Source organism: Protomyctophum parallelum (genome assembly GCF_964188405.1).
Source record: "Protomyctophum parallelum genome assembly, chromosome: 7".
Lineage (NCBI taxonomy): Eukaryota > Metazoa > Chordata > Actinopteri > Myctophiformes > Myctophidae > Protomyctophum > Protomyctophum parallelum.
Genome location: NC_139705.1, coordinates 22,361,257 through 22,389,150, shown reverse-complemented (window position 1 = coordinate 22,389,150; position 27,894 = coordinate 22,361,257). Strand labels below are relative to the sequence as shown.

Genomic DNA, 27,894 nt, shown 5'->3' with positions numbered 1-27,894 from the left:
TTGGGGGTCCTTGAAGTTTGAGATCCACAGTGTCATAGATGGCGGCTGTCTTTATAATTGCCACGTGACGAAAGTCCAAGAAGATCCCGCATGGAAGCGGCGCCGTTATTAGAGCCCGTCTTGTTTTTTTCTCTGTGAATTGGAGCATGTGGACATGGGGAGGTGCATGTGTGTGCATGCATGCAGCTATAATGTGCACAGGGCCACTACGCCAGTTGGTATCATCATAAATGAATAGGTGAGGGCTCTGGCAGGTTGCCAGCTACTGTATATACAGTACATACGGGGGGGGGGGGGGGTTTATCATGGTCCCTGGCCTCCCAGAGTGTTCCTATATCGCCCGGGCCTCCGCTGTGCGAGCTCAGATAACCATCAGCAAGCTGCACAGGCCCAGTGTCTGCAGGTGTGACCCTGTCACCTCTCCGACCGCAATGTGTTCCCTTTGCAGAGTGTCTTCAAACGGTTTTTTAACCACTTAAACCCTATACTTTGTTGACCGGAGGGAGTCCTCCAGGGCTCTGTACTCGGGAGCCCCCCTCCTGTTTTCACTGCACACTATAATATATCTGCCGAAAGTGGCTGATCTATGCTCACACATCTCACACATGAGGTGTTTTAGCTGAATGTTCGGGTTCGTCCCCCAGAATAGGGACGCTAGGGTTCGAATGGCTTCAAAAGGATCCAACGATCATCTCAGTTGCACACAGGCTGGGGACTCGGGGAGTGGCTGACATCGTACGTACCCGCCGTGGTATCCGGAGAACTCGCCAGTTTTCCGACTCGCCGCGGTTTACTGCATTTTAGTTTTACTTCACCTTCATTTCAATTGCATTAAATTGAGAGATGGAGAGGATAGTGTTTAGAGTTTATAAATATGCTGAATTGGTAGGCCTACTATCATTGGTATTCACATACTCAACTTTGTATCATTATCTAATTAAATAATTTGATCACTTTGGAAATAAACCATAACATCTGTGGGGTTGACATACTACACTGATGAAGACAGCATGTTAGCATAACGACCGCTGAGGCGAGTTGGTAAACTGGCGAGTTCTCCGGTATCCCCCTCCGTCAGGAACAGCAGGTTGGCTTCTAAACAAGCCCAATGATGGGTTGTGCTTCTGCCGATACTGCTGCTGCTTATTAATACCTGCAGCCAGGCAGTGTTGGTGTGTTACGCTAAGCGGCGATAAGACGCCGAGGGGATGAGGGTGTATGGGAGTGTCTAGGCTAGGGGACCCAGGTGAGCCAGATGTTTTAGCTTCCTTCACAGAAATTGAATAAAAAAACAAAAACGCACCCGTGTGAAGTGAAGGGCGCTTTACCAACAACCCTTATCATCATCTTACATTATATGCCGATTTGCTCAGTGACCGACAAAACAAATATTAAACTCTGTTCATTGTCAATGGTGTTTTTAATGTTTGTCTAGACAAGACAAACATTAAACCTGTGTATAGGAGGATTTAGCGCCCCTCAAACAAAATATATCACACCCGTGTGAAGTGAGGGACGCTCTTATCTTTGCTCAGACACATATGACGTAAATTCTCCATTCATTGTCAATGGGAATTTAATGTTTGTGTAAGATGGAAGTCTACACTAATTGTTGAATATAGGAGGGGCTAGCGCCCCTCAAAAACAGGAAAACAGCGGTGTCTGTAGAATGACCACAGCTGAAGATGGAGACCTCACACATGTTCATTCATGCTAGCAGCGACAAAGCAACTCAGGCTGCAAGCCATTTTCAACGGAAGCCAGCAACATGAAGAAGATACAAACTGACGTTCCGACACTTGTCTCTGCGTAACGACTAGCCACAAAAGCTGCAAAATAGGTTGAACTTTTTTCCACCTCTCCAATGACACAGAAGTGTCAATCAATCACATGTATTTTGTGTGTATGTATTTTTTTCACTATTTCCAATCCTCCCTATTTTTAACCCATTTAGGCCTGTTACACCTATACATGTTATACCTTTCAAGCCAGGAAGGCCTCTGCTATGATAATTTCAACTAAAAAAAACAAGGACATGTGCTGTGACGTGAACGCGCATATTGAGCAACACTTGGAACGGCGACTCTGAGACAGTGTATAGCTGACGACCAGGCATAGTCGTTTAGTAGCTTGTGTCGCTGCTAGTGCTAGTGGTGCGCAGCACAGCACCAGTAGGGATCCACATGGGACTGTTGAGGTGTGTGGGGGCCAGAAAGATCTATGTCATAATTTAAATTGTCTGGTGGTGGTTGGTTGTTGTTGTAATGGGTTCATACATTCCCTCTTGCTGCTGAGCTTGCATTAGTACACTACACAGGAGTCCCCGTGGAGGCTGTCTGTCCATTTTTGTCGCTGAGAGCAAACAAAAAATACTAGGAATGAAAGGTCTTCACCTACAACAGATTAGGATCAAAGAGCAGAAGTAAATGCGTTGGAACATCTTGCACTGTAAGCTATTTCTGTCTGTTTTGCCAGTTCCGCATCAGCAGAAGCCAATGTCTTTATTCCCTTATTTTCTGTTCCTTATTTCCCTGCTGTCTGTGCGCTTCAGATGGATAGTGGAAGATAATGTAATGAGGCCATGACATTCCAAAACAACAACCCGAGTGCGAGTTTGACAGACTGTTTAAATACTTGACTTGCTGACTCAAATGTCCTGACACCTCGACAAAATGATCTTTGTGGAACGGATTAAAGGAAAGTTGTATATTGTTGCTGTCTGGTTGAAACCTTGTATGTCCAAAACAGTTCATTTTTTAAATTATTTTGAAATCAGAGATTTCAGAAGGTTTCTGCCCTACAGCAACAATATAGGGATCCACATAGGGATTAGTTGGTGTTTTAACCTTTTTCTAATATTCCTATTTTTAATTTCACATCATTCTGCTTGCTCGTATGCACGCCGCTCGCTTTAAAACGAATGCGCTGTGTCATAATAACCATGATTCCATCCTCAACAGTTCACTCTGAAAGACTGTGAAAAGGACTGACAAGAATCCCCGAAGCCTGTGTGCAATTACGACGCTTGCATGAGCCACATTCATTGTGGTGGGAGCCAGAGAATGGGAACAGATGTTTGAATAAGCCCTAGGATGTAAGCACTTTCTCCGTCATGAGAAGTGCTTACCATAAAGGAATCCTTTTCATGATCCAAGGCCTTATCGTCGCCGTCGGGTGGAAACCTGCTATCTTCCAAAGCGGAATTTATTTTTCACATAATGGGGGAGGAAAGAAAACCCTGAATCTGTGTTCCAAGAGGAATAGTCACAAGGATACTGCGTTCATACTTCTTTTTTAAACCCACGGACATACATTCACTTTCATTTTCAAAATGTTTCTAAAATATATGCGACTGGTTGTGATCTTGTAGGACAGATATTTTCGCCAATTGTCTCTCAAACCTCTTGTACGAAAAAAAGTAAAACATAAATAGTTCAAATAAGGAGATACGAGGTATCCTGCCCGACAGTGACGTTATGCAACAGTTGGCCGCCCTCTAATTCTCTGTTCAACTTTTTGCATGCAAACGTACCTCCATGTCCACAAAAGCGGACATGGAGAGGGGGGGGGATGGAATGGAATGCATGTGCATAATGCAAATAGCCATTCCCTTCTATTCACGCGTTGCGTGTGTTAACCAATTCCATTCAGAGTGAGAAAATGAGATGATAATTCAGCACAATTGAGCACCGCTTGCTAATGTCCAGCCAGCGTGTCTGACCGGAACAGTGTGTGTGACGTCTCGGTCAGCGCAGTACGCTTTGTACATGCATGCACAAACACACATGCACACGCACAAACTTAAGTGGAGACAGACTTTTCCTTTACGGTTCCAGCCCAGTTTTCCACTCCCAGCACACCGTATTTACTTGATCCAGGAATGTAATATTGAGGGGATATCCCATGGAATGTCATGTTGTGATGAAATAGAGATGGACCCATGCCTGAAGAGGTTAAAGGCACTCATAAGCGTAGCATTCGTAGTGGTGAGTGTTGCCCCCCCCCCCCCCCCCCCACACACACACACACACACACACACTGGTACAGTGTGGATGCTGTTGTGGCCTGGACCGTGGCAGAAGCCAAAGGAAGTTCTGACGGGGTGAGGATTGAGTCATCTCCCTTGCAGCTGCCCCCCCGAGGTGGCCGTGGTGTGGCGGGCCACACATCAAGGTTATCTGTCCATCTCTTGCCCGTGGGCCCCAGCTGGAGAGCAGCCAGCCTGGGCCCTTTGTGTGGGCCGGCCGGACGGGCCGCCCGGCTGTGTCACGCCTCAGCGCAGCGGCCTCTCCGAGACGACCCCGAGGAGCCAGACGGAGGGATGGAGGGATGGAACGACGGAGGTGATGGAGGGTGGAAGCGCCTGTGGAGAGGAGGGTGTGTATCGCTGAAGGAGTGATCCAAGAGAAAAAGATGCCTCCTTTTTATGGGGGGGTGTACCCTATAACAACGGGTTTGGGAGCCATTTTCTGCATCGCAGACCCATATATGGGTTGTAAAATAGGAAAATACATGATTTCCTAGGATAGGATGTTTTAAAAAAATGAGTAAGACACCAAATTTAAGTTTTGGTGTCCCAAGCTGAAATATTTGGGAACCACTGGTCTAGAAGAGTGTTTGTCTTGTCCATAATTCGGTCTGACGTCATAAATATGAGATCATCAACATGACCATCCATCCACAGAGAAGCCAGGCCATTATTGGTCCCGGCCCTGTTTTCTTTTTCGTTTTTTTTATTACGGTTCTCTTTTTTTCACCCTCAGCGGTAGAAATGGAACAGATTAGCATTCAGGCTGAAAGGAAGAAAATGGAAATGGCCGTGCATAGCCCCGATCTCTTTTTATGGAAACAAGCCTTTTACAGTAAAGTTGGCAGGGAGGCCTTTAATAGGCCATAATGGGAACCAGTTTGTTGTACACATACTATAGGGGGGCACCAGGCAGGGGACAGGAGGGTCTGGAGGGGCAGGGAGGGGCACGCTGCCTCCACAGAGGAAGGAGCAAAGCCCCGTAAATCCCCCTGGTCTGCGGGCCTGAGCCCTCCTCAGCCACACCGGCCTATCACCAGACAGAGAACACAGGGCTTTCTCACGCCACACAGGCACCACTTGCCTCTCTTGACTGTCTCTCCTCTACTACACCCTCTCTCTCCCTCTTTCCCTATTCTGTCTCCCTCTATCTGTCCATGCAGGCGGAGTATATCTAGACATGTCCGAGCCGCCTTTGTTCCCTCCTCTTCAGATCTCATCTTCAGCCCTTCCTCTATAAATGTCGTGTTGTTGTTCTTAGCCCCGTTAGCGGGGTGGGGGGCTCTGAGGCTGGCTGTCAGTACATCTGTCCGACACTTTGGTTCCGAACACGATATCTCGGAAAGACTACTGGCTCGACTGCCACATGGAATGTGCTGCGTAACTTTGTGTTGCCCAGAGAATGAAACCTGTTGACTCTGGTGATCTAATGGTGTGATCTAATGGTGTGATCTAATGGTGTTGCTAAGAGGAAACTACCGGCGCCGTTTGTTCAACGCTTCTAGTTGTAAACAAGATATCTCAAAATCTAATGGACAGGATGCCATGAACCTTGGTCATTAGGTCTGTTGTGTGGGCCCCCAGGGTGGTGCTGGGCTCCCATTGGTCATTAGGTCTGTTGTGTGGGCCCCCAGGGTGGTGCTGGGCTCCCATTGGTCATTAGGTCTGTTGTGTGGGCCCCCAGGGTGGTGCTGGGCTCCCATTGGTCATTAGGTCGGTTGTGTGGGCCCCCAGGGTGGTGCTGGGCTCCCATTGGTCATTAGGTCTGTTGTGTGGGCCCCCGGGGTGGTGCTGGGCTCCAATTGGTGTCGCTTAGCCCTGCTTATTACTTTGGCCCATCCCTTTTCTCATTGGCCAATGAATGATAGGCATTTTCATAACACTTGTTATTGAACAAAAGGCCTTAGCCATTGACCAGAGGGGAAATAGCTCACGAGTGGGGATTCTATTTATTTATTGAACATTTTAATTAAAACAAATTGCACGTTTATTTTTGGAGTCTTTTCTTGCCTTTATTGATATTCCACTGTGTAAAGAGACAGAGTTGAGGAGTGACATGCAGTAAAGGTCACTGTGTAAAGACAAGAGACAGAGTTGAGGAGTGACATGCAGTAAAGGTCACTGTGTAAAGACAAGAGACAGAGTTGAGGAGTGACATGCAGCAAAGGTCACTGTGTAAAGAGTGAGTTGAGGAGTGACATGCAGCAAAGGTCACTGTGTAAAGAGTGAGTTGAGGAGTGACATGCAGCAAAGGTCACTGTGTAAAGAGTGAGTTGAGGAGTGACATGCAGCAAAGGTCACTGTGTAAAGAGTGAGTTGAGGAGTGACATGCACCTTAACCTCTGACACCCCAAAGTGGGCCTTTTAGACCCTGTTTTTCCTACCTTGCAGTTTGTTTTTGTTTAATGTCTCTTTTTGTCAGATTGGGAAAACTCTGTTGTGTTTAATGGAATCTGACTGTTTGTATTTTCTTTTTTTTTGCGGCTTACGCCTTTTATTGATTTTTGAAGGGACAGACAGTAGGCTGACAGGAAACGGGAGAGAGATGGGGGGATGACATGCAGTAAAGGCCGTGTCGGGTCCGGGAGTCGAACCCGCGGCACACTGCGACTGGATTACCAGTCCGGTGCCCAGACCGTTACGCTACGGCCTGGGCCGACTGTTTGTATTTTATCGCAGTAATTCAATCAAATAAGATGCTTTGCAGAAAAAAAGATGTTAATGTTTGTACTTACCAGTGTTCCCTTATATTGCATCTTGACAGCTTGTTCAATGTGCTAGTCCTGGTATGACGTGCCCCATAGGAAGGAATAGGAATGCTGTATTATATACCGCAATGGAAAAAGTGATTATTTTACTGTACTTTTCTTCACATTCCACAAATGAACACACAGGAAACTGCAGCAGTGTATATTACCTGTCCCTACGCTGCTTCAACTTTGATGAAGGTTTTGGATTGTATAGATCAGTGGTTCCCAAACCTTTTCATGTCAAGGACCCCCAAATTGACACTAATTAGCCCACGGACCCCCCATTTGAAAAGGTATGCATTAGTCTACGGACCCCCATTTAATGGCATTTCTATCTCTGGGACCCCCAATTTATATTGTAAAATCACTGTTGGTTTAACTCTGAGAGTGTACAAATGTGTCCATTTGTACACTCTGTGTACAATTTCATTCATAAGGGTCCATTTGGTTCCAAACTATCATTTAGCTGGGGACCCCCTGGAACTCCCTCAAGGACCCCCACTTTGGGAACCACTGGTATCGGTAGCTTTACCACATGTAACTTCAGATATTGCTAAATGTGTAGTCTCTCGAGACAGACGCATCAAATTCAAAGGAAAAGAGTGTGCTGTTTTTCCTTTATTTTTTGACGCTGGGTTCTCAGATTGCGACTCAGATTTTACAGTTTTTCTGAAAAACCCAGTTTTTCTATGTCAGTGGTGCTCAAACTATTTCATTTCAAGGACCCCCAATATCATATGTAATTGGCCACCGACCCCCATCTGAAAGTATGTTGTTCCAGGGACCTTCCAGAAGCAAAGATTTGAGTTAAAAATGTTCGCTCTGAAAGAATTCAAAGATTTGCGCCACATTTTCACAATCTTTCAAAAATAGCAGATCTACAAGCTCATAGCGCGGCACTCAGTGCCGTGCTATGAGCTTGTATAGATCTGCTATTTTTCAATAGCTAAAGTATAACATAATGCTTAAAACGCCAAAAGGGGTTCCTGCCCCAAATTGGGTTAAGGTGTCTGCAGACTGCTGCGTTTTTTCTGATTTTTAGCTACATTTTTTCATGTTTGCCAGAAAAACGTGTGGAGTCTGCAAGGACCTTTTTACAGTTGGAGTTGCGGGGGTTCCTTGAAAGTTAAAAAGTTTGAGAGGTGGGGGGGTGGGGTCATGTGGTTTACAAGGCCTTGCGTCTGTCCTGCATCATGCTGTGGTACAGTACAGTGTTATTGTTCCCTTCCAGAGTGTGGAGAGTCAGCCAGTGGGCAGGCCTCGCCTCACTGTCACCCGGTACAACATGTTCATTAGAGCACACAGCACTCTGCATAGGAGTCAGGGGCTGCCGTGCCATTACAGGAGGAGGGGCAATACGCACAGGCTTTTATGCTGCGGACAATAGCTCGACAGGGAATCAAAATTTAAGGTCATTACCTAACCACGGGGACTTGGGGGAGTTGGGGAGTTGGAGAGGTGGAAGGGGGGGGGGGGACACAGTTGGGGAGCGACACTTGGACGTCACACACTAGCGAGGCCTGGTGCTGGTTAGCCGGTCTCGGGACAACTCAGACCACAGACATGCAAGTTCCGCCCACCCTCTGTGCCCAGGGAATTATTTGAAGGTGACACGGGTACTAGTGATGCATTACTTGGAACTGCCGTAGGCTCAGACGTTGTGTTAAATATTGTCTTTGCTGAAAGTCATATTTCACTCTAGAGACGTGGTAAGCATTGAAATGAAGGATTTAATAAGGCTGAATGTAATTTGGACTATTACACCTTTTTTATGTGATGTGATTTGAGACTATTGTGGGATCTACGGACTACGGAAATGTCACACTAGCAGGACAGATCTCTCTCTCGACAGTAGAGAAATGTACCCGGAATTTGACCCGACCTGGGGCCAATTTTACAATCAACAGTTTTCTGAAAAACAGTTTTCATAGCGCATCACAAAATGACGCGCTATAATCTTGTATATCTGCTATTTTTGAGTAGCCAACCAATGTTCTACATATATAGCTGAAATATAAAATGACACGGATGCTTTCCCGGATTGAATGTGTTAAATGCAAGTCGCCAACATTTTTGCAGGTGGGCTATAATGTACAGCATGTTTGGTCAGGCTAGGTATTTTCGTTGTATGCAATACCTCTTGTCAACCAGGTGGGAGGTTAGTTACAGTATTTAACCACTTTCTATGGCTCTTGAAAGATTAGTAAAAATGCTGAGAATCGCTGGCAGTGTGGGGAGACTGTTCTAGAGAAACTCTGGCAGTTAATGTTAAATATCTTCGCAGAACATTGCCGATCTACAAGCTTAAGCTTAAGTTGTGAGCTTGCAGAGTTTTTGCCCAATTTCAGATAGTAATCATCGCTATAGAGTGTATGTTTAATAACAGGGGTGACCCTGTCTCTCCGGCTCTTTAATAAACAGAAAATTCATTTACAGGTGGCTTGCCAAGTTGCCAATTTCAACAAACCATACCCATTAATGAGCTGTGTTCCAGTTTTGTCCTTTGCTCATTCCTTTGTGTCATCATCACTTCCAATTTCACTTGTGTCCTGTTCTCTCTCCTGATTGGATAAAAGTGGTGTCCCGACCTGTTTAGAGGTTCCCAAAGTGGGGTCTGGGGACCCCTAGGGGTCCAGAGAGTTCCAGGGGGTCCCCAACTAAATGATAATTGGGAACCAAATGGACCCTATGGGTCTGTAACTCTGAGAGAGTACAAATGGAGTCCATTTGGTTCCATTGTGTACACTTTTGTGAGTTAAAATTAACATTGATTTTACAATATAAATTTGGGTCTCGGAGATAGATAGGGTCCGTAGACTAATGCATGTCAAACTGGAGGTCCTTGAAATTAAACAGGTTGAGAATCACTGCTTAGAGCTGTAAAATCTCCTCTATTGCGGGTCCCTGGCATATCTTTTCAAATGGGGGTCCGCAGGCTAATAAGTGTCAAATTTGGGGTCCTTGACGTGAAAATGTTTGGGAACCAGAACCACTGTACTAAGGAGCTGGAGAGAAGGGGAACAAACACTCTATAGCAACGATAACTAGCAGAATGTAGAGCCCTAAATTGCTCTTATATTAATCCCTTACTGCACTATAACATACAGACTGGTTTTTGATTGATTGATTTAATACTATATTAACAGTTTGCAAGGACAGGCACAGGGAAGTACTGTACACAATACAAGGTCTGGTAAAGGGTGAAACCAGAAAAGCCTTTCGGCTTGTTTCCATTGGTGTCCTCACGTACTCAATTCATCACTCAAATAACGTGTTGCTTTGCAACGCGCTTGTAGATCTGCTATTTTCAAAGGATTTGTATACATGATATTGTGAAATGTGTAATGAGTACTTTTGCATTTGGTACTTGAAGCATATTTTGATGCCAGTGCTTTTGTTCACTTACTCGAGTACATTGTGAACACCAGACTTTTACTTGTAATAAGAGTATTTCTACGTTGTGATACTGATACTTTTACTTAAGTAAAAAAAAATGTAAGTAGTACTTCCACAATTTTACAATTTAGGCATTCAGCAGAGGCTCTTAATCCAGAGCGATTTACAATAAGCAAGAACAAAAAACATCCTACGCAAGCTTAAGAACAGTGGAATATCTATCTAAGGAAACTATATGTGTATACACTATAGAGTGCTATGTCTACATAAAGTGCTATTTAAGTTACATAAGTTGAGCCTATGCATACGCCTGTAGGAGGTCGAGGCCAGGGCAAGTACTACGGCAAGTGATGTGGGCTAAGATAGATGGAGTCTGAAGGGGTGCGTTTTCAAACTGCGGCGGAAGATTGGAAGTGAATCTGCAGTTCTGATTGTAATGGGAAGTGAATTCCATAGTTTTGGAGCCAGATCAGCCGACGTGGTTTCCCTGCGTCGGCTGATCTGAGTGCACGAGAGGGTTTGTAGCGTGCGATCATACTTGCAAGATATGGCGGTGCCATACCTTTGGTTGCTTTTGAATGCCACCATTGCCTATTACAGAGTAATATGAGAGCTGTGTAATTATTCATATCTTGCATGACGCCCTATGCACTTAAAAAGCTTCGTATAATATTGTCCCGATTCAGCGTTCTTTGTCTTGAAGACTCCTACACTCGCAGGTGTCCTTGTGCTTTCCTCCCAACGAGGAGTAATTGAGACGTGTTTAATTGTGAGGAGATAATGTTCTATTCATATCATCACCCTCCCACCCTCAGCCCTTTCACCCTCTGTCATTTCTATTGCACCTGATAATGATAAGTTATGGGTAAAGTGATACCTAATTGTCCTTTCTTTTATACGAGCTGAATACCAAATTGTCTTGTGCTTTTAAGTTTTATTCCTGATGATTTAAAAACCCCACCGCAGAGACTGATCTACTACTTCAACTTCACAGTTATTTGTTTGATTGGTCGTCATCATGGCATTTTAATTGGGCCTGCGCTTAATTCAGAGAGGAGGACTTTATTGTTTCCATTCTCCATCCATCACACGATCAAATTATGGCAATAAAAAAAAAATATATATTTATATATTGCTTAAAAGTCTGATTACAGATAACCTTGGCTATGAACTGGCTTACGGTGTGTGTGTGTGTGTGTGTGTGTGTGTGTGTGTGTGACTGTGTGTGTGCTGTCTAAGCAGGCCTCTGTATGGTAATACCTCAGTGCCAGTGACAGATGAGGAAGGAAGCGGCCCACTGCCTGTATGAGTGAGCCCATAACTTCACTGCCAACAACTTCCCAAACTGGAGCAGAGGGGGGTGCAGGGGCCAGTGCCATTGTCATCGCTGCAAAGTTATTTAATCCTCCATATTGTCCTCGCCATTTAGCTTCTGCTGCTCGTCCCTATTCAGCCCCTGCCAAGATATTACTGTTTTGTAGGAACTCTTAGAAACTCTCGTTCGTCTATTGTTGGTGTTGCTGGCGGTTTGTTAGTGTGTTTTCCAAAGACCTATTCTGGCTGCTTGACTGTTCTGTGGAGGAACCAGAGGAGTGTTTGGGAGAGGAGCATTGTGTGTGTGTGTGTGTGTGTGTGTGTGTGTGTGTGTGTGTGTGTGTGTGTGTGTGTGTGTGTGTGTGTGTGTGTGTGTGTGTGTGTGTGTGTGTGTGTGTGTGTGTGTGTGTGTGTGTGTGTGTGTGTGTGTGTGTGTGTGTGTGTGTGTGTGTGTGTGTGTGTGTGTGTGTGAGAGAGAGTGTGGGTGTGATTTGTCACTCCACCGGTAGGCTGCAGTGAGTGGGCATACAGCATCATAGTGACGGCACACGTAGGTCTTCTAGCAGACCTTTCTCAAAACCCACAACATACAAAACGTTTGGCCTGTGTGTGTTTGTCTCCATCTCTACACAAGGTATAACTCCCACAACAAGTGCTGTTATGTCTTTGTCTTTTGATATGCAGTGTTACATTTGCTGCGCGCATGTTCAGTGGTTTATTTCTTATTCCGCACTACTTCACGTCGAAAATCCCTAGCCTGGCACTTTATTGAATGTAAAGTAGGGGTGGCTTAGATGCCGGGGCTGTGGGAGGTCTGTCATAATTCCTACATCCCCTGGAGAGGAGCACTGCTCCTTTCCCCTAAGCCAGATGTATGAGCTGCTAAGTCACTATTGGAATGTGACACACATCTTTTATATAGACCGCTCAGCTGCTATTGGCCATGTGCTTGTTTTTGTGTGTCTCCGCTGGTTTTAGGGCACTTGTGCTAGCCGTGCTATGTTTTAAAGCTCTGTTTAAGATGGCTAATCTGTGGGATGGATGGGATGGATTCAGAGTGAGTGCTTGTGGGTTTTTGTTTAGGTAATGTGGAGACTTGCGAACAAAAGCACTGACTCATCGCAGTTCTCTGTGCATGTGCAGTGTTTTGATTTTCTTTCTTTTTAAATGGCGTGGTTAATTTAGTATGAATACGAATGTTTTTCTAACCTGGACCCTTTTTCAGACAGATGTATTTTTACTTTGACTTAAGACTCACTAAAGCCGTTTACATCTGGCTTCACCTGGCCTCGCGTGCATGGCGAGAGTACGTAAAAGATACTTCACACACCTTTTCTGGAATTGAGGAAACCGTGAAGTGTGTTCCAAAGGACTCTTTTACGGCTGAGAAGTGAGTAAGAAAGGGGGATAACGTGAACTCCGTTCTGTTTGCAACAGTCTCTTAGTTTCTGAGGAAATGGGATAGAAATGAGCTGTTTGTGTATTTGGTGGCAGCTGAGCTTACCGTGGTGTAAAGTAACTATTACATTTACTAAAGTACAATTTGGAGGTACTTTTACAGTTTTACTTCACTAGGCTACACCTTGGAGGCAAATATACTTTTACTCCACAAAATATATTTGAAAACTGTAGTTATTGCGACCGTAGTTCACATTTACATTACATTTACACATTATGTGTCACGTCACACTTCCATATATGGTCAAGCCTTGTGACATCACGCCTCTATTTCCAGATATGGAGCTGACCTGTTCTGACATTCGAAGCACATTTTGTGTGTGGGTATTGCGCAACCAAATTTGCCGATCTATAAGCTCACACCTGCACGTTAACTAACCCACTCACTATAAAAGCAGGCGTGCAACCTTACGGCACAACAAAAACCTGAGTGTAAATTTTTGTCCTAAAGAGGTAAAACTTGGACCTTTACAGAAGATTTGAATGAACACTCCAGCGTCATTTTCTTTCCAGTGTGTGGACATGCTCTGATACAATCTATACCTTCCTTACTCCTGCAAAACGTCTTTACATGAACCCCAGAGCGGTACACATAGTTTCCTGTGCAGGAGGTAACCCCCCCCCCCCCCCCCCACAACCCCTACTTTTCTTTGGTGTTGTTCTAAAATGGGTCAGCAGATGTTAGCGAGAGAGAGAAAGAGGGTGCGAGGGAGTAGAAGAAGGAATTGGAAGAAAACGAAGAAGAAAACAAACAAAGGCAAACAATTTTCTTAGCGGTGGAGTGGAGAGAGAATCCGTTTATGTTCTGGCCTCGGCCCAGACAGACTATAAGGTCTACTACGCAGGTCTTTCTAAAATGGTTAGGATTAAACAAATGCTGATTCTCCCTGTAAATGACTAATAAAAATGTTATTGAGCAGGAGTATGTCCTCCCATAGTTTTCTGGGCCTCGGGCCCAGAAAGACAAACTCTGTTATAGTCATTTGTTCCTCCTATTTTGTATACTTTGCAATGTTTTTCAAAGTTAACCTCCGGAATGTCTGTATGTCTACTATACAGTATTGATCGTATCTACCTACATACGTGTCTATCTAACCATCTTATTATCTAGGCTGGGGAAGCCTCTAAAGGTGCCAGTTATGTCACCTGTCACAAATATGTATGCAAAATATACACACACAAACGCTCTGACCATGTGTTGCGTATACATTGTGTGTGCATATTGTATATGTGAGACACATAGGACACCTTTCATGCTCTATTGATATTTCATCGCACAGTGGTGTCATGCATGCGATGAAAATGGCCGATCTACAAGTTCACAACTTGTTGCACTCGCACTCCGCGTCTCGACCTTGTAAGATTGGCTATTTCTGGTGCGCGTCACCGTTGTGCGACAGAGCATAAATTAGCCGTTAAGACTCTCCCCTCGTGCTGAAAAGCCTTACTCAACCATATAAACCTTTAGCTCCCTGCAGCTTACAGGCTGAGGGGCTCTCTGGGTCAGTCTCCGGGACTGGACAAAGGCACGTGAAACCCCCGCACGGCTTTTTTTATCCATGCTGTCAGCCTGCCGCTGACCACTTATCACAGGGGAAAGGCTGGGCTCTGCCTGCCCTGGGTCGGGTGGCTAGATAACACGGAGCCAGCGGCCCAGCACTGCTGCACTCTCGCAGACGGCCAGAAAGAGAATGGGGAAGGGAAAGTGAGGAGATTTACTTTGCCTCGCTAAGGATGCCTTCTCCTTTTGATCTTCGCTGAGCTCTCTCCCAAATCTACCAGTACCACATAGGCTTGCCTTTAACCCATGAAGACCTGCCGAGGCCGGTTCTACAGGTTTCTTCTAAATCTAAAAGCTATAGGGATGCACCCATATGGAAATTCTTGGCCGATACGGATGTTTAAAACGTCAATTTAGCCGATAGCTGATACGGATAGTACAGATATATTTTTATTTCCCCTTTTGTGCCAGAGAAACAACTGCCTATTCAATACAAGAAATAAATGGTCAGAATCTACATACAGCTTGGTAGACAGATAACCAACACACCAACATAGCCAACACATTCTCAACAACAGATAAACATTGGCTACTGCCATCGGTTAACAGCAATTATCGGCCGATACAAATTATGTGGCCGATACATTGGTACATCACTACTAAAACAGTTATACGTATTTGGCCCGCCGACCACCATTTCAAAATATTTTGTATATCTGCTATTTTTGATTAGCCATATAGCGCTAAAATCTAAAATGACACAAATACTTTCCCGGTTTGAATGGATTAAGCAGAGCGTGAGACTACTTGAAGCCACAGACTCTCTGATTGTCTCCTGTCTCTCCCGAGGCACGGGTTGGAATGATGCGATAAAGGCGTAATGAAATGCAATGCACTTAATTCCATTTTTTGGAAGAACTCTGCAAGTTGTTGAATCTCATGAGAAACCAACTCGCACTTAAAGTCATACAGTGTAACATTTTCCAATTAAAGAAAAGCTAGTTTTTAATTCCATCCACATAATTCCATTCCACAAAAAATGTAAAAAATTATGTTTTTATAATAATATTAATATATTTATAATATTTTTTGTCTGTCACTGACACTTGTATTCGGAGAGGAAGTGAACTCGAAATGTGTTTATTTTACAAGTCATACAGTTTCAGGCCCTGCAGCATTTGTTTTTGGAGTGGTATGTCCGTGTGTTTTTTTTATAAATGTTTTAACAGAATTCTGGCAATTGCAGTTCTAACAGACCAGACAGACCCTGTAATAACAATGGAGTCACCAGAGGTGTCACCAAAAACACAACCAAAATGAAAATCACACTGCATGACTTTAAATAGGTTAATTATTTGATCGTGCTGCTCCCAGGGCGATTGTTTGAGTTCCCCCTCCGTAGAAACTGGTGGCTTTGAAACGAAACCTTTTGATTTTGGTTTGTTTGTGTCCTCGTCCTCAGCTGTGATTTTTCTTTTCATGTGTGTTACAGGTCCACACAACAGAGTGAACCAGTGTCCTGTGAACGAACATGGCTGCCTGGACCTGGATATCTGTATCCCAATGAGCAGGCTGTGTGACGGCGTGCCCGACTGCTCTGACGGCTGGGATGAGGGGCCGCACTGCAGAGGTAATGAGCACACACACACACACACACACGCACACACACACACACACACACACACACACACACACACACACACACACACACACACACACACACACACACACACACACACACACTTTTCCAGGAAACAAAACTCATAATAGGAATGTTTGTGTCCCTTCTTCGAGGCAGCCGTGTAAAAAAAAAAAGACGTCCTTTCTTGTTTCACAAAGCCGAAACTGTAATCTCAATCCAATAAACACTTCTATCAAGCTCTTTAATGAGCTGGTCCGCTACTATCACAATGGCTCCCCTCTCCCTGGGAAAAGTCATTAATTTATCAATCAGCTATAGGCTAGAAGACCACTTCCTCCACATCCCTGAATGCAAGATGAGCATTCATCCACCACGCAGGCAAAGAGACAGAATCCCATCAAACCCCCCCTACTATTAATTAGCAATTGCCAACCACCAGATGGAACGTATGGAGCCCACAGTGTCTGTCTTTGTTACAGCAGACAAAAGGACATATAGCCACTATAGCCACTGGGCAGGCTGTGTAGATTGAAGTTTGGATCTGCACAGGAAAGTGCTCATATAGTCTTGTAAACTCCTGAGTGTTAATTAAAAGGTATGGTGTAAGTGACGTATAGCGTGATGCTAATGGTCATAATGGTAATCGTTGCTATTGGAGTGTTTGTTCAGTAACAGAGGTGTCCCTGTCTCGCCAGCTCTTTAGTAAACAGATAATCCATTTTCAGGTCGACATATCAATTGTATCCAATCAGGAGAGAGAACTCACACAACATTCGGGATGAATACGTGAAATTGGAATTGATGGGAAGTGATGAAAGGAAGAAACGAGCAGACCAAATTGGCACCGGAACACTATAAGATTGAAGCTGATATATATGGGTACTCTGTCCTGATTGGACTGCCAACCCACCTGGAAATGTATTGGACTATTTTCTCTTTATTAAAGGGGAGAAATAATCGACCAAAATGAGTTTCCGAACTTTTTGTGAGGGGTTTGTATCACTTACCCTACCTTTAAGTGTAAGTGTAAAATTGATCAGGTAGGCAGTGGTTCTCAAACTGTGGATCGGGACCCCCAGGAGGGTCCCCATATGATTTAGCAGCGGTCCCCAGACAACAGTGAAGTGACAATTTAATGACTTTTCAAATATTGTAATACTGCATCAAAGGTAATCAACAAACTATACTACACAAACTGGTCAAACATTGGCCAAATTATCAAATAATATAAGAGAGAGGCTTTAAAAATATAAATATCTACAAGAATCTGCAGATATATATTGTACTCGCAGCTCCTTGACTCGGAACCGAGTCAAACTAAATTGAATGCCTCAAATCCTACATTCCAATTGCTTATCAGGGTGGGGTTACCAGTTCAAATATGTTTTTTTAGGGGATCACGGCCTGGAAAGGTTGAGAACCACTGCCTGGTTTATACTTGGTTGTGTGACCGGTGTCGCTCACCCAAAACTGCAGATCCGCTGTATCGTGCACGGCACGATGCGCAGGGGTCACGTGTGCCGAGTTCTGTATCCGTCGTGCCACTTGTCCGATAAGTGATGAGTAGGTCTGTTCGTTATCTCACACTGCGCTCCAAGAATCTCTAATCTCTTGTGTGCATCAGCTGATCAAATATTGAACAATCAACGTATGAACTCCACGCCACCCAGGACCAAAGTCCTGGAACAAGGTTTGGTCTGACTGCCAGCTTCTCAAACAATGGCTTTTCAACCTGGCGTAGCCATTTTGGGCATGTTCTTACATAACAGGCGAAAACGAATTAAAAAATAAAAATAAAACGGTGCGTTAAAAAAAACGGTATGTTCGAAAAAGTTGCACTCGTTTTGAGGCGCTGGGTTGACGCACAGCCCGTCCAGGCAGGCATTACGGGCGTGAGACGCACGAACGCTCGCTTCGTCCTGCGGCAGAAAGAAATGTGTTTTCAACTCGAGGCCACTGGGCTTCGTCACCCGCCTGGCGTCACTAGCCAAAAACAGCCGACAAAAATCCATCGTTGTTTAGTTTTTTGTCGGTTGCGGCTGTCGGCAGAGCAGAGAGTGTGAGAGCTCAGTTCGGAGCCTCGAAACGAGCCAGCCTTACTGGTTTCTCGCTTGTACAGTCACATGCGCATGTTCAGAAATGGCAGACACAGCAGATCCACAAGCTCACAATGTGTCACATCATGACAAGTTGTGAGCTTGTAGATCGGCTATTTTCACTACTCACTACTGGAATGTCTTAGATTTTTCTTTATTTCTTCCTGAATCAATTCAGGAAAAATGCTTTTTTCAGGATTTCCTTTTGATAATGTTTTGAAATAATAATAATTACAAACAAGATGTAGGAAACCAAAAATAAAGGTACCCATGAAAATGTGTCGCGACCCACAAATGGGTCCCGACCTGATGTTTGGGAACCAGGGCTCTAGTCTACACAACACCCTCATGATGTCATCCACGCATGACACACACCGCCTGTCCCCTGATACACAAGCTCAGCTGTCCCCAGTCAGGCTTGTGTACACGTACACACACACACACACACACACACACACACGCATGCGTGTACACATCATTGCATGCAGTCACACATGGATGCACACACAGTGCACATAGACGCATACACACAGACACACACAAACACGCCCATGGTCATACACACACTAACACAGCAGCGGTAGTGTGCCCGGAACTTTCTCTCTCTGGCTGTTTGTGAACCCCCCGTTTCAGGGAAAAGCCCGGCCTTTTACAAGCATGGCAGTGTTTGCTTGTGCAAACTGCTGGGGTTGTGCAAGTGTGCCTGTACGTGCACCGACGTCTGAAAGCACACTTTGTCATTCGCTGTGACCAAATAATTCAGCACAAGTTGTTGACAACAAGGTGTTTTTATAGGAAGGGTAGCAGAGCAGCTTTGATAGAACTTAATTTTCTTTTAAATCTTTTTATCACACTGGTGGGACATGAAGGTGGTGCGGTGATGAGTTGGCCTATCTCTCTGGGAGATGCTGTGGTGCTAGGGGCACGGTGGAGCAGTCTGTAGCGCTTTCGCCTCACAGCTAGAAGGTCCTGGGTTTGATTCCCGCTGGGGACGCTGTGGGCGTGTTCTCTCCTCCGCGTCATCAGTGCCCATACTCTAGGTGGGGTTGGCAAAAGGGCCTTTTTGTGTGGAGATTGCATATTCTCCCCCTGTCCTCTAGAGTAGGTAGTGGTACCCTCACAAAAAAACATGCAGTAATCCTGGTCTCTAAACTGTTCTCCCCCTAGCCAGGAAGGAAGCATGAGGTCAGTCCGTTGCTCTCCCCAGGTTGGCAGAGGGAGTGTAGATAATTGACACTAAAAGATACTGTGGTGCTGGAAAAGGGTGGTTAGGTGACAGTCCAAAGTGTCACTGCTTTGGGGCGCAGCGGTGTCTCACCTGGTGGAGTGCATACCATTATTAATATTAACCCATTAAAACCGGGAAAGCATCTGTGTCATTTTAGATTTTTGTTATGTTGAGCATTTTTAGGGGATGCACACGCAGATTAGACACACCAACCGACCGACATGTGGAAACAACGGTCGAACATGTGGTCGAACATGTGCTGCTCCGTGCTTGCGGTTAGGGTTGGGTTAGGGTTTGAGGTAGGTTGTCGGTCTAATGACAGTCGGACCAATAGTATGTCTAAACCTGTACCCCATTTTTAGGACAGTGGCTGAGAACAGTATAGTTACTAGTTCTCAAAGATACAGCAGATCTACAAGCTCACAGGGCCTGACTTTGTGCCGTGATTATTATTACAAAACATACATTACCCACTTCAGCCCTATATACATTTCGGCTATATTTACCCTAGTTATACATTTAAAAAGTTATGAAACGGGAAAATCTGCATAATGAATGCTTTCTACTTTTATTTGCTACTTTAAGTACAATACTGTTGTACTTTTACTTGCGTAAATGTTGAATTCTGGACTTTTCCTTGTAACAGAATACCTAATGTGTGTGTGTGTGTGTGTGTGTGTGTGTGTGTGTGTGTACTGTGAAAGTTTCAGTCCATTCACTGAACTCTTGGCCTGCCCTTATCCTATTCTACTCCTTTTCATGTGGGCGAGAAGGGGACGGGGCCTCCCTGGGGGGGCAGGACCCCTTCGGACCCCTTCCCTTCAGAAGCGACTGATTGATTGGGGCAGAGAGAAAACGGGGTCAACGCTGCAGTTTATACGAGTGCTGCTCATCCCCTCAAAGGGCATCCTGAGTGTTACAATGCCCCAGTGCTCCTTGTTTATGCATGCTGCCGGGGCTTCCATCGTCCTTCATGTCTCACCAAAGCCTTGATTTATGCTTCGTTGTTACTCGGTGTTGTTACAGGCTGGAAATAGCCGGCCTTCAAAGCTCACAATGCTGTTGCATCCTATTACATTATCCACTTAAACCCTATACCGAGTTGACTGGAGTCCCCCAGGGATCTATACTCTGGTCAGGGATATGTACATACTCTATACTCTAAGCCTGTGGGTCCCAAACATTTTCATGTCAAGGACCCCTAAATTGACACTTATTAACCCGCGGACGACCCCCATTTGAAAAGATATGCCAGGGACCCCCATCATTATTTTATTTATTTTTACGGTTCTAGCAGTGATTCTCAACCATTTAAATTTCAATGACCTCCAGTTTGATATGCTTTAGGCTACGGACCCCCCATGTAATGGCATTTCTACCTCTGGGACCCTAATTTATAATATAGGGTTAGGGTCCATTTGGTTCCATTTGTACACTCTCAGAGTTACAGACCCATAAGGGTCCATTTGGTTCCATTTGTACACTCTCAGAGTTACAGACCCTTAAGGGTCCATTTGGTTCCAAACTATCATTTAGCTGGGGACACCCTGGAACTCCCTCATAGTCCAGTAATAATGTAATTTGACCTCAAACTAATTGCAACAAAAACAAACTCAGCTGATTTTGTATCTTACATATGTCCTGAATAACATACAAAAAGTCCCCTGAAATTGTCTGAGGGGAAAGGGTTGAAAATGACCTGTACAGTATGGCCACCATAGACATCCAATATAAGGCAAATAATTTCAAGATTTCCTTTTGCTTTAAGTAGCATGTGACATGTCAAACTAGGGTGTTTTCACGATGCTGAGTCCATTCCAAGCATTAGTTTTGCATAAAAACAGTCCTTGGGCTAATACCGGCCATAGCCACTTGCCCAAATGTGCTGACCTCATCACATTTGTGATGACGGCTATGACCGTTATTAGCCCAAGGAGTGTTTTTATGCAAAACTAATGCTTGGAATGGACTCAGCATCGTGAAAACACCCTAGTTTGACATGTCACATGCTACTTAAAGCAAAAGGACATTTTGAAATTATTTGCCTTATATTGGATGTCTATGGTGGCCATACTGTACAGGTCATTTTCAACACTTTCCCCTCAGACAATTTCAGGGGACTTTTTGTATGTTATTCAGGACATATGTAAGATACAAAATCAGCTGAGTTTGTTTTTGTTGCAATTAGTTGGAGGTTGACCCCTTTTTTCCCATATAATGCCTGTACTATCAAGGACCCCTGGGGGTCCCCGGACCCCACTTTGGGAACCTCTGCTCTATGCTAGAGTTTTCACGCTACACAATGAATATCTTTTTGCAGAAAATAGCTTGTAGACGTGCTATTTTGACGTTGACGTTTGTTTTTATTGCTTCTGACATTGCTTATCTCATATTCCGTGGCAGCATAACGTGAATGATTGTAGTGCAGTGTTGGCTACTGCAGAGAGAGGAAAAAGTTGGTATCTTTTGTGGCCTAGTCAAGCAGTGTTGTGTTTACTTTAGAGTCTGTGTGTGTGTGTGTGTGTGTGTGTGTGTGTGTGTGTGTGTGTGTGTGTGTGTGTGCATATTTGTACATTTGTGTTTGAGTGAGTGTCTCTGTGTATATTACAGATGTGGGCGGTTGCGCTGCGTGCTGCCAGTGTTTGGGCTTGAGTTTAGAACCCCCCCCCCCGCTTTGCACTCAGGGCTACTGCCCTGCTTGTGTTTGTACACGGTTACTTTGCCCCCCGTTTGACTGTTCGCTCTGCAAACAGCAAATACATCCACCCGTCTACACCTCCAACCCCCCAGCAGCACCTGCTGGCGTTGTGATTAGGGATGCACCGATCCGATACTCGTATCGGAGATCGGCGCCGATCCAGGCTAAAATTCTAGATCGGGTATCTGTGGCAAATGGGCCGATCCATTATCCGATCCGATCCGATAATTATGTGTAATTACAGTATGAAAACAACTCTACCTCCTCTGTGACACAGCAGTGTAGTATTGACAGTATAACATGTGGAATGCAGCCAGGCTAGCCTGCTCACACATTAACCTGGTCCAATTGTTGCACAGTTATTTAATAAATAATTCAGTGCATTTATATCTGTGTTTGTTACATTTTGTTTTACAAAGTTGGGAAAGTAATGTTTAAGTCAAGCCTTGATGTTGCCTTACACAAAATAATGATTCCAGACAGTGAGGCATACAGCTTAATAGGTTATTACGTTTCTTTGTGGGGGGTATCGGATCGGTACTCTGTATCGGCAGATACTGGACCCCCATGTATCGAAATCGGTATCGAATGCCAAAAAGCCGGATCGGTGCATCCCTAGTTGTGATACTGGACACAAGAAATAGTTCCATGTGACAGAGGGCTCAAAGTTGAACGAAAGTTGCGCTATATGGATAGAAATGGGTCAACTATAGAAATGATGCTAGTTTTGTGGATTCATTTATTTTTGGTGGGGGTCACTGGAGGCCACTCATTCAAAATAAATTAATCCATACTGTTAAAACAATATAACTAACACATCTGAAGTGGCAGTTATATTGTGTACATTCTCTACCATACGCATTGGTAAAAAAAAGAAAATCACCAAAACGTTCTGGACTGCAGTTTATGATATTGTGCTAATCATGTCAAGTCTGGTGCCTAATCACAACAAAAGTTATCTCGTTTTTGTTGATTGTTTGCCCCAGGGCAGGGACGTAGGGTTCATGTGGTTAAGATAACGATGGCAATAGGGCATGCTGGGAGTAGGGGTTCACCAGGACACAGTAAATTCCTCAGTGTTCACTTTAACTCCACAAAGAGACTGAGAGAGTACAGAGTTACGAGACCCAAATTAACCCTCACGAGTCCAGTCCATCTGATTGCGTGCTGTACCCAGTGGTGGAAAGTAACTATGATACAAGTGCTGTAACTTAAGTACAATTTTGAGGTACTTTTACTTTTCTGGAATATTTCCAATTCACCATTCGTCAGCCTTCTGATTGGTACCTGACTGACTAACCAGCAGGCTCTTTCTGCCTTGTTCCGCCTTGTTTAGGTTGAATTTGCTAAAAAGAAACATGATATGCATGTATTAGTAACCATGCTGCACCTGTGATGTTCCTTTTTTTACTGAAACCTTTTTTGGGTCCATTTGGTTCCATTTGTACAGTGTCTGAGTTACAGTCCCATAAAGGTCCATTTGGTTCCTAACAATCATTTAGCTGGGGATGCCCTGGAACCGCCTCAAGCACCCCTGGGTATCCCCGGGCCCCACCTTGAGAACTACCGCTACAGTATATACAGCAGCGGGTCTTTTAGCTTGATGTCTCTTTATCTCTGTAGAAAAGGTTTCCGTCCGTCCGTCCGTCCGTCCGTCCGTCCGTCCGTCCGTCCGTCTGTCTGTCGGTCGGTCGGTCGAGGAGGACAGGGGCAAGTGGAGACCTGTCTCCAGACAGTGAGAGCACAGGGCTAGGAATGTCACAATTTAAGAGTTACATCACTCCTGGGTGACACACACACACACACACTAGAACAACTTGTACAACCTATTCGGGGCTTTGGCTGGATGTTTTTAATGGCACGCTATAAGTAAACACAGGGAATCCCCTGATTCCTGTAACCCATGTGGGAGTGATGGACCTCCATGTGGAATGGTATTGATGATGATGATAATAATATGGTCCTAAACACACATGGTCTCCACTCCTTTTAAAATGTGTTTACAAGTTGCCTTTAGGTTGAAGCCGTTTTTAAGGGACTGTAGAAGACAAAACTAAAAGAGAAAATGAATTGACATGAAGAAGAAGAAGAATAATACTATAAGAATAACAGTAATTAAATAAAGCTGACCTACATCCATATAACAGACAGCAAAGGGCTATTCATACTATAACTATAAAAATATAGATAATAAAACAGCCATAACCGCCAGGTGCAGAAAGCTCTCGTTTATGAACATCTACAGTTTGTGTGCTGCAGCCTCTGGCGCAGTGTTCATGGCAGAGTATGGGTTTTATGCCGTTCAGACTATGGGTTTTATGGGTAAGTCTCCCATTGGCTTAGAGGCAGCCTAGAGACGAGGCAGCCAATCATGAAAGAGTGTCCACTACGGTCGCTACTAGAGGTAGTAGCAAATGTAATCCAGGCGCTTTTCAAGCACCTGGCAAAAAAAATCAAACGGTGAACGATATCGCTATAGTTATATTTATAGTTATAGTGCTCAGTGTGAATGGCACTTAAGAGACGCAGACAGACGGAGGTACAAACATACAGACAACAACAAATGGTCATATAACACTGACATACTGACACCGATAACAAAAAGCTCCTTGTAATGCGGGTGTCATATTTACAGTAGATGAATATGACGGCGACATGACTATCCTTGTCTCTCTTCACCCGATGTCACCCTGAGGTCCTGCCAGGTCTCGTCAGCCACGGGACGGCCCCAGCGGGGATTGGAAAAACACCAAGTTTTCGTACATCTCCTCGCAAGCGTGTCTTTTGGTGCGACTCCAAGAGCACTCACAAGCATCATTCACTCCTCCCTCCCTCCCTCCTTGCCTCCCCTTGTCAAGATCACTCCTAATGATTTATCTAAATTCTCGGACATCTGTCTTCCTCCCTCACTTGTTCCCATTTGTTCGTACCCTTCCCAAATGTATCTCTGCCTGTTAACACCCCACCTCGCCCCCGCTTATGTTTGTGCATGCACGTCTTTGACTGTGCTAGCATCAGCCTCCGGCCCCAGTAATGACGGAACACAAAGGGACATCATCTTTCCTTCAGAAGCATCCTAAACTAGAAAAAGTGCCCTTCCGGGCACAGGTCTCCACCAGGTTATCCACAGATCCGTGCAGTTAGAGGTAAAAACACTTTTCGGCCAGTTATAGCGCCACCTTGAGGCTGAGTTGAAATTGTTCATGTGGCATTTCGTCCTCGGCCTAGTGGGAATGTGGGTGCACAATTTCACGGAAATCACGCGATGTGTTCATGATTTGCAGCATTTTGTTTGAAACTGAGCACTCCTGTGAACTTTGGAAGCCAATCTTAACCAATCAGGATGGAGTCTGATAAATCTGAAAGACCCGTTTCGTTGAATGGCTCTAGAGAGACTGTGTACCAATTTGCGTGATGTTTGGACAAAATCTGTAGGTGTACTGTGCAAAAACTTGTTTTGCACAAAGCGGCCTCCTGGTGGCGCTATAACAGGCCGTTCTGGAAAGTTTGGGGCAGAGGTTCATGGTTGGCATCCAGGGAGTGTGTGTGCAAAATATGGCATCGAAAAACTTGTTTTGCACAAAGCGGCCTCCTGGTGGCGCTATAACAGGCCGTTCTGGAAAGTTTGGGGCAGAGGTTCATGGTTGGCATCCAGGGAGTGTGTGTGCAAAATTTGGCATCGACCGGGTTAACGGTGGCTGAGATTAGCTGTTCACGGACGGACACACGGACACACGGACGGACGGAGTGCAAAACATACTCTCTCCCCATGCCTTCGGCCTGGTGGAGACAATCAGTGGTTCTAAACTGTGATTAATACCGGTATAGTTAGGAACCAAGTCGACCCTTATGGTCTTTGACTCTGAGAATCCATTTGGTTGCATTTGTCTACCCTCAGCACAGGGAGGCGTTTACAATGTATATCGGTGGTCCGTGGGCCCAATGCATCAAACTGGGGGTCCTCGAAATAATCACAAGCTTGATAATCATAAGCCAAAACAATCGTATGTGTTGGTGTAAATGAGAGAAATGGAGGTTTGCATCCGTGCAGTGACGGGATCAATGGCTCTGATATGCTTGTTGAGCACCCACGGCCTCCAACGTGTCTGAGTTTGATTTGTTTCCCTTATTCATTAACCCCTGAATAAACGACTAACGTGCTGCTGCTGGAACTGGAACTGTCCCAACATCCTATAGCCTTAAGATAGCTCTTCTCTTCTCTTCTCTTCTCTTTTTTTTTTTTTTTTTATATTTTTTTTGCGGCTTACGCCTTTTATTGATTTTTTAAGGGACAGACAGTAGGCTGACAGGAAACGGGAGAGAGATGGGGGGATGACATGCGGTAAAGGCCGTGTCGGGTTCGGGAGTCGAACCCGCGGCACACCGCGACTGGATCACCAGTCCGGTGCCCAGACCGTTACGCTACGGCCTGGGCCTCTTCTCTTCTCTTCGAACAAGCTAAATAAATTGCTGACTCACTCCTTCTAAATTGTTGCTTCTTTAGCTCCCAACCAAAGAAGGGTTTTTAGAATAGAACGAGGTGTGAATTGAACCATCCCCAAGCAATCCCTTCTTTTTGTAAACCTAATGCGTTTTGGGAATTGGAGATATACACACTTTACACAGTAGAATCCAGGGTATTATTAGTTTAACTCTGAGAGTGTACAAAATGGACCCGGAAGGGTCAAACATGCGACAAAAACAACTCCTCGGACAGAAGTGTATTCCTGCAGATATTGTCGCACCCTGGTATATGGTGTGACACCGCGCGGGTCTGTCTCTGTGATATGTGTGAGGCTCGGTGAATGGATTCGATATGGGCCACAGTGTACGCCCGGCGGCTCTTCCTCTCTCAGCACCCGCAACAAAAGGAGGCATTGTGGCCCCGAGTGCCACAGGCTTTATATAATGAGGGCCCTTCACTGGTCCGGCCCAACCTCCGCGCTCTGCTCCGGCTAATGCTACCATTCAAAGCCATAGCATCATTAACTCTGTGGCGTGTATAGTGTGGTGTGGCTGTATCCACTATACGCATTCACACAGTTACTTGATGAACGCTGAGCTGAAGGGTGATTGATCTTGTGTCTTTGTTGATGATGTACAATTCACCCCAAGGCATCGGCTGGCACACAGTGGTCCTCTTTTAAGGCCCTTCCTTCGTGCCAATAATTGAACTGTTGTTGGTAATTGTATCGTGATGAGTAGTACATTCATACCGAATGTGAATATCGTGCGTTGATTATATGACCCTGTCTTAGGGGTGCCAGGGAACATAGCAAAAAAGAGGGGGTATGTACAGTGTACAATGAAAATAGTAAACAAACGAGGAATAAAATCAGTAAAGTGTAGTGTACTTTGTGTATGCATGAGTGGATTATGTAGTGTGGCGGGTGAGCGTGTATGTATGTATTTACGCAAATGTTGAATAAGGTGCATAGTGGGTGAGGTGCACAAATCAAATTGACTGCGAGAGGGCTCTATGGGGAGATGGGTTTCTAAAAGGGTGAGAGCACCAGATCCCAGGTGCTCCCCAATTACTCTTATTACTCTGCTCCTAGATGGGAAAAGGCAACCACCACACGATAAAGTGGCGTAAATGTTTTTTATGAGCTTCCGTACTGCAAATGAAGGGATGAGCCTTTGTTCGTCACAACCTTGTAAAAAAGGCCTTTAGACTGACATTGTTGCTGTGGCCTCTAACATATATGTGGTCAATAGGCATGTGGGAGTTGCCATGATTTAGTGAGAGATGTGTTAGTGTGTACTATATATAAACTAGAGATG

General features: G+C 44.8%; 1 protein-coding gene across 1 annotated transcript in view; it reads left to right on the top strand.

Annotated features, from left to right (window-relative positions):
• The window catches only part of LOC310861655 (low-density lipoprotein receptor-related protein 1-like), a 168,760-nt gene that overhangs the window by 24,483 nt on the left and 116,383 nt on the right, over nt 1–27,894 (top strand). Inside the window, exon 3 of the mRNA XM_083769200.1 lies at nt 15,939–16,076. Coding sequence (XP_083625326.1) covers nt 15,939–16,076 — 138 coding nt within the window. The remainder of the gene's footprint in view (nt 1–15,938; nt 16,077–27,894) is intronic.